Below are 8,387 nucleotides of genomic sequence, written 5' to 3'. Positions count from 1 at the left end.
CCCAATCGAAGCCATTGGCGGCCTTTCGTCCTGGCCAAACGCAGATCCCGTAACAGTGTCTGTGGTTGCTGCTGTGTTGCTCTGCTGCTGTGTTGCTCTCCTCTGCTGCCCTGCTCTGCTCACTTCTTATACGAATCTCTGCAAAGAGCAAGGAGAGAGGATTTCGAGAGAGAGAGAGCATTTAGATGGCATTCAGTTGCATTTCACAGGCTCAACGAGTCAAATATAATGCACGTGAGTTACTGGGACTACCAGATGTTTTCAGATTGTGGTGCTTACCATAAAAGATAAAATGTCAAATGTCGTTAAAAATGAAAATACATCGTATATTCAATTTATATAGTATATTTTTTTATATACATAATTAGCTATACATGCAACAATATATATTTATGTTTGGAACAATTTCGGAAATCGAAAGCTGATCTAGGGTTAATTTGTCATTTATCAGAAAATCTTTTCACATTTTAATGAGTAATCAATTTTAGATTAAGGCAAGGTCATGTCCGCCTGGCTGTAGGAACGTCAAAATCAAGGTAAAAACTTATAAGGCATGCAAGCTCTAGAAACGTCGACGCCTACAAATTTAAATACGTTTGGATTTCTTGAAGTATTTAATTTTAATATAATTGTTTTTAATTTTACATCTTTTTTTCCCAACAAAATTTGGAAATTTATTCCTTCCTAGTTGAAGAAACTTTTTTTTTTTTTCCTACGGAATATGTATTTACATAATTCCCAAAATAGTGGCAACGTCAACGGTTTTGCCACAACATCTCTTATATTTTAAAACACTGTTTCACTCACCCCCTCTCTAACAAATGTTACTCTCTGCAGCCTTGTTTTTTCTCTTATCCAATATTTCCCATATTCCATTTTCTCTCTTTTCCAATATTCCCATTTTTTTTTTTGATGGAAAGAGAGTTTTCTCTCAGAGCAAACTCCCTCTCACCGAACCGGCAAATTAAAAGATGGTGGCGCGGATTTCAAAATACCGTTCACTTGCACTTGAATTTGAGAAGTATTTGTATTGTTATTCTCATTGATTATATAATGATTATATTATAAATAAATTATACTACATTATTGGTCATTGTGTCAATGTGATTTTAATTTTATACATTTTACACTTACAATTACAATTACAAAAAGATAAACAATAATCTGGGTCTGTGAACTCTCTGCATTTCAGTTATCTCTTATTGTTTTTCTCATTGATTAAATAATTATTATATTATAAATATTTATGCTATATTATTAATCATTGTGTCAATGTGATTTTAACTTAATACATTTTACACTTACACTTACAATAAGATAAACAACAATCTGGTTCTGTAAATTCACAGAAGGATAACAAAGAAAGCCTTCCAACAAAAAGAACACTCTTCATACTAATATAGAGCACCACAAGACCAAAACTCGTTTAGTTGCCGCGTTGACAACTTTGTGGCAGGCGGCAAACAAACAAACCTCACACTAGTCCTGAATGTGCATAATGTGGACCGTTGTGGGGCGGGGACCCAGCTGCAACTGCACTGTGGAAGGCAAATTCAGTGTCCTGGTGGGCATGTGGCCTGAGCATTGACCTGCTTAGACAGCTGAGAGATTCTCTATACTCCAATATAACTCATGGGAGTACTGCAGGTCTGGGAATGGGACCAACGGCATTAAATGGCAAATAAATCTAAAGTTAAACTTTTGACACTGTCTCGGCAAGGAGCCACGACGGCATTTCCCTCCGCCACCCTCGCCTTCCGGTTGAAATCTGTCGCCCTGTCAGCGGCAACAGAAGAAGTGACACTGGCACACAGACAGGCACAAGTGCACGAAGGGAAATTGTTTTGGTCACGATGGAACAATTGTATTAATTCGGTGAAATACATAACTAGAGCTGAGAAATATTGACAATTTTAAATATGAGTGATAAAATATGAGCATACTTATAAAACATTTTTTCAGTTGTCTCGTAAAATGAAACTGTTTGGTTGGTTGAATTTATGAGCGCCCAGCACCTCTACCGAAATCTTTTACAACTCGGGAATAAATAATAATAATTCTTGCGCATTTCGCGGCAGTCCGCTGCAGTTCGCATTTTCCGAATTTCCCGCATTCTCTGCCATTCTTATGACAACATTTCAACACTTCTTTTTCTTCCCTAATGGCCTGAAGAAAGCACACACACAGACCACTCGCACACTCCCAAACTGGCACACACCCCACGCACCTAAATAAATGTGTTTTCGATCTCTTGTAGTTTTTCCGATTCGGTTATGCATAGCCATAAATTCTGGTAAAAGCTTCTGTAGGTCGAGGGCTACGGCGGTCCGAAAATAATGGAATTGTTCATGATGCTGGCAATAACGCACACACCCAAGCGGAAGGGTGGGAGAGAAAGGACCTCGCACACACACAGTTGCCAATTGTTGTGCTGGCCGTTTTTGTTTGTCACTTAACAGATTTTTGTGTCCTTGCTGGGTATTGATTTCGAATTTTTCCTTCGCTGGCTTTATAAAAAGCCTTTGCGCCGTGTGCCTGTGTGTGTGCGCCCGAAAGCGATTTTTATTATGTGTGCGTGTGTGTCGCATTGATTTCGTAATTTATGAGCGAATTGATGGATTGCTCGAATATTTTAGAGTTTTTATTGTTTTACAGCTTGTGGTGCTTTGGTTGGAATTTGTGGTATTTTATGTGGAGATCCTTTGGAAGCCCTAATGCAAATCTTTGGTATCGGTTAAAATGCGCCCGTAATGTTATGAAGTAAATTAGTGTTGACAATATTTTAAGAATATCCTAATAGAAAGCGGTTAAGTTAACAAAACTTATTTTCTGTGGGCTATATAAATTATAATTGTTATGTAACTCCATAGACCCATTTGTGCCATTTCAATCATTTAATTTGGCATCAGAATTGATCAAAGTAATGGGCAAAAAAACGAAATGGTAATAATAAAACCTGATTTGCTTATTTATTTAAATTGTAAATTAAATAAAGCAAGTTCCACTTTCCACTTTAATGGTGCCTAATAATTAATGGTAAAAGGCTGCAGGGCTCACGATGTCCGCGGTTAGCTAATTGAACCAAACACATCCGCGTAATTAAACTTTCAGCCACAAGCCCATAAAATAAATCAACCACAGCTGAAAGGGCTAAAAGAGGCAGTTTCAGAAGGGGACTTGGTTAGATGGTTGGATTAAAAGTTAAATTATTATTGTTGAATCCTTGCTCCCAAAAAAACAAATCCACACAGCCGAGGAACTAATAGGTGTTCGTGAGTGTCCCGCATTTAAATAATCCATGAACTGGTGCATCTGTGTCTGAGTATCCATTCATTTACTTCATTAATCCATTTGTCCCCTTTGTATCATTTCATTTTATAGCAGAATTGATCAAAGTAATGAGCACAAAAACGGAATGGTAGTAATAAAACCAGATTTGTTTATTAAAATAAATATTTTATTGTAAAATTGTACATTTAATAAAGCAAGTGCTACTTTCCATTTAAATGTTGCTTAACAAGTAATGGTAGAGGCTTTTCAACGAGCTTTTTATTCGACAAGCATTCAATCCGCTGCTCAGCACCATTCGAATTTTATGTTTATTACAAATTAAATTTTCATTTCGATAATTGTTTTATTCCATTTTCTTTCATATATTAGCTGATAACAATTTCACGCAAAAGACGACTGATTATTTTAACGTCGAGTTCGACTTTCCTATGTTATTACTATTGCCAAAGAGTGTGAGATTGAGGATTTGCCAAAACAAAATTTAAGACTGGTGTTGAGGCGCCTATCGAACTCCTGTGCTCATGAACTTAGAACGATTAAGGACCAACTATCCATCATGCCGGCCTCTCACACATTTTCATGCAAAAGGAATTGGGGTTATTTTTGTGGGTCAGCGATTCACAGAGGGATCCGCGCCAAATGGGTTGTCTGAGGAATGGCCTATCCCCGTTGCTCGGCGGCATTAGGGCCAACAAATACAAGCAGGCATAATAAAATAATCGATGCTTTTAAAATTTGCATAAGTTTGGATACCGCAGATGCCACGCAAGGGGATGCCCGGGAATTAGCCCATCTCCAATCCCAATCTTCCAGTGCGCACACGCCGCGGGGTTGGCACAGGATTGGGCCATGGCCCAAAACCAGAGTCCTAGACCTGGAGACGGCAGCAGTCGCGGTGGACAAGTTCGGGGGCGTTCGATTTAATTGTGGGAATTCGGCGTCTGCCACGCACCCTTCACATGGATGGACGTGGCTGAAGAGCTGAATTTTTAAGCGCTTCAAGGCGCCCGAGACCCATATGTATATTTTCATTTTCATTAACATGTGTGGGTCGGAGGGAAAGTTACGGGCTGGGATTCAATGTGGCCTTGTTGCAGCCGTGGGAACTCGTCCTCAAAGTACACGTCCTTATGTACAGCGGAGCAAGTACCTAGCCGACAGAAGGAGCAGGCACTTGTCGACGGAGCTTGTTAACCTTCCGGATTTCACATTTCATTACCGTAGACAACGCGCTGCTGGCAGGTTAACTGCGGCCAGGTTCCTGTTTTGTAACTTAAAATATCCTGGTATATCCTTTTAGAGTGAAATGATTGCCTAGGAGTGCATTAATTGGGACTCAATAAACCCAAGTGTACCAGACAACAATTACATTTGTATTTCTAAAGTTCAACAGCAAGGTAATCACCTGGTCATTTAATATAATTACATAAAAATACTAAATAATCATATTGCTATTGTGCTTGGGCTCATTTAGTAAAATATTTGGTCACCTAAATTACAATTCCAAATTCCGAACTGTACTTTTTACGATCAATATATAGCTGGTTTAATATTTATTTGAGGGCAGACAATCAGAATATTCAATATTGTCCTAATGGTAAGCGTGGATAAACTTCGCATAATACATTATCCCTCTATGAATTAAACATGCCAAATCGATTCATTTTGGGGAGCATATTTCCTTTTTTGCGCTGCAAGCAAACCAAGGACTAATCACACACACGGAATATTAAACAGATTACCTCGGCAATAGTAGCTGATTATATTGGCGAAACCTATTAATCTTGTGGTGAAATTTTCGCCGCTCCATAGGATGACAACCTCGATGCAGCCGAGCAAGTATACGGGCCTGGTCGCTGACCTGATGCCCAACATCCGGGCAATGAAGTACTCCGGCCTGTTTATGCACAACTTCACGGGCGGCAGTGCCTTCATGAAGAAGGTGTACTCCTCCGCGCACCTGGTGTTCCTCCTCATGCAGTTTACCTTCATCCTGGTCAACATGGCCCTGAATGCCGAGGAGGTCAACGAGCTGTCGGGCAACACGATCACGACCCTGTTCTTCACCCACTGCATTACGAAGTTCATCTACCTAGCTGTCAACCAGAAGAATTTCTACAGGTGAGCAGAAAGTCGAAAAGCAGATAGTGGAAAAAATCGCACTGAGTTTACGCACACAACGCGAATAAAATATTAATTACATATTTATGTTGTATTTACAGAACGTTGAATATATGGAACCAGGTGAACACGCATCCCTTGTTTGCAGAGTCGGATGCTCGGTACCATTCGATTGCATTGGCGAAGATGAGGAAGCTGTTCTTTCTGGTGATGCTGACCACAGTCGCCTCAGCCACCGCTTGGACCACGATCACCTTCTTCGGGGACAGTGTAAAGATGGTGGTGGACCATGAGACGAACTCCAGCATTCCAGTGGAGATACCCCGGCTGCCGATCAAGTCCTTCTACCCGTGGAACGCCAGCCACGGCATGTTCTACATGATCAGCTTCGTCTTTCAAATCTACTACGTGCTCTTCTCGATGATCCACTCCAACCTCTGCGACGTGATGTTCTGCTCCTGGCTGATCTTCGCCTGCGAGCAGCTGCAGCACCTGAAGGGGATCATGAAGCCGCTGATGGAGCTGTCCGCCTCACTGGACACCTACAGGCCGAACTCGGCGGCCCTCTTCAGGTCCCTGTCGGCCAACTCAAAGTCGGAGCTAATTCATAATGAAGGTGATTTGATAAGTATAGTGTGACGAAATAAAAACACCCATATAATATAACGATTGTTGCTTTAAGTCAAATATTTAGTTAACTAATACTGAGTTTAACAGTCGCCAAAAATTTATGTTTCACTACAAATTCGAACTATAAAACATATTTGCAGTTTTTCCATTTAATGTCAGATAATTGGAAAACAAAGTTGCACTTAAAGTTGCAACATGCCTTTAACACTTTTAACCAGTTATTCAGTAAAACCATTCTTCTTATTATTCATATAAAAATCTGAAAATATTTCACATCAACGAAATGATCACTGAATCGAAAAGTGCCATTGTAAGCTGTACCTTTATTACAGAAAAGGATCCCGCCACCGACATGGACATGTCGGGCATCTACAGCTCGAAAGCGGATTGGGGCGCCCAGTTTCGAGCACCCTCGACGCTGCAATCTTTCGGCGGGAACGGTGGCGGAGGCAACGGGATGGTGAACGGGGCTAATCCCAACGGGCTGACCAAAAAGCAGGAGATGATGGTGCGCAGTGCCATCAAGTACTGGGTCGAGAGGCACAAGCACGTGGTGCGGTGAGTTCAAATCCTGGCCAAATTTGGCAAGCCATTTCAAGAGGGCTACGACCTCTGATGATTGCATTTGGGAATTTGGTGCGGCCAGAAAAGTCCCCTAATTGCACAAAATCTTTACACTTTATTTCAGTTGATTAAATTCTTACCTTGAACAGAGCACCGAAATGAACACACTTTCCCTTACTTTTTTAACACTTCAATAGCATTTTTCGAAACATGTGTTCTCATTTATTAGAAGCTTAACAGATCCCTGCAGCTTGTTTGATTTACTTGACTACTTCCTCAATTGCAATCATTGTTTGGGGTCCTAGAGTGATGTCCTCGTTTGTCCTGTCCGACAGTTGGCCTCGCAATGTTGTGTGCAGTTGTTGATCCCAGTATTGACTCGAGTCCTGCCTGCAATCCTTCATCCTTTTCAACGTTGCCTTTTTCCGGCAGGCTGGTAGCTGCCATCGGCGATACTTACGGAGCAGCCCTCCTGCTTCACATGTTGACCTCGACCATCAAGCTGACCCTTTTGGCGTACCAGGCCACCAAGATCAACGGAGTGAATGTCTACGCCTTCACAGTCGTCGGATACCTAGGATATGCCCTGGCTCAGGTGTTCCACTTTTGCATCTTTGGCAATCGCTTAATTGAAGAGGTGAGCTTGTGCAGAGGTATTAAATTGGCAAATTACGTGTTGGGCACAGGTAAATTTATAAGTACGTCAGACATTTGTACCATTTTTACGATCAAATAAGGTTAAATTGAACCAAGACTTTATACATTGAAAATCATTCCCAGCCGATGTGTTAAAGATGTGAAAGCATTCAAGATTTGCATTCACCAAAAGGTTCTTTGCAAGATATGTATTTATTATAAATGTTTAGTCTTAATCATCTTTAGCTGAAAGTGCAATTTGCTATGCTCTTTGCTTATATCAATAGTGTAAGTGTCTACTACTTTATTTCATTAATTTTTAACGATAATTATAGGCACGTTGTTCGACTAAATGAACTAAGTTATCTGACGTATCCTAAATAGTATTTTCAATTCGCAGAGTTCATCTGTCATGGAGGCGGCCTACTCGTGCCACTGGTACGATGGCTCCGAGGAAGCCAAGACCTTCGTCCAGATCGTGTGCCAGCAGTGCCAGAAGGCAATGAGCATATCGGGCGCGAAGTTTTTTACCGTCTCCCTGGATCTGTTTGCCTCGGTGCGTTTCATTTGAGTTGATGAAGGCGGGATATCTGAATCTAAGTCCGCTCGAACTTTTCCGATTCGCAGGTTCTTGGTGCTGTTGTCACCTACTTCATGGTGCTGGTGCAGCTCAAGTAGGCTGTCGAGGAACCGGCGGATTTTCGTACCAGGAAAGCGAATGCCAAGGAGCCACCGTGCCAGACGAACCCCAACCCACACCGCCCCCTGCACTTTGCAACCAGCAATATCACAGAGCAATTATAACGCAAATTATATATTTTATACCAGCGACGAGCGAGCCTCGTGGGGCATCATGGAGACATTCTGGGCACATAGAAGCCTGCAAATGCAAATACTTATCGATTTTGTACACGTGTAGAGCTTTCAATGTCAACCCAAGATGCAAACCAAATAAATGTGTAGTGAAGCTAGAGAGTCTAATGGGAGAGGTCATGGGAGAATTAGTGGCAGTTCTTTGCTTATATGTAATTATACCCGTTACTCGTAGAGTAAAAGGCTGCTCACATGACAAGCGTGGAATTTAATGGGCTAGACGCCGTGTGTTACGCATCACTGGCTTGCTTGCATGCCGCTATTTTTTCAGG

The 8,387-nt window shown here is 41.3% G+C and overlaps 1 protein-coding gene across 1 annotated transcript; it reads left to right on the top strand.

Annotated features, from left to right (window-relative positions):
* The first annotated feature begins 4,506 nt into the window (after positions 1–4,506).
* Positions 4,507–8,209, top strand: LOC120452798 (odorant receptor coreceptor). Its single transcript, XM_039637194.1, has 7 exons — positions 4,507–4,688; positions 5,104–5,412; positions 5,514–6,028; positions 6,375–6,600; positions 7,039–7,243; positions 7,643–7,798; positions 7,870–8,209. Exons 2-7 carry the CDS (start codon positions 5,105–5,107, stop codon positions 7,918–7,920), a joined length of 1,461 nt encoding a protein of 486 aa, XP_039493128.1. The 5' UTR covers positions 4,507–4,688; position 5,104; the 3' UTR covers positions 7,921–8,209.
* Positions 8,210–8,387: the final 178 nt, after the last annotated feature.

This window comes from Drosophila santomea, chromosome 3R (assembly GCF_016746245.2).
Source record: "Drosophila santomea strain STO CAGO 1482 chromosome 3R, Prin_Dsan_1.1, whole genome shotgun sequence".
NCBI lineage: Eukaryota > Metazoa > Arthropoda > Insecta > Diptera > Drosophilidae > Drosophila > Drosophila santomea.
Note: the sequence above shows the minus strand (reverse complement) of the source record. Positions and strands in the feature narration are given on the sequence as shown.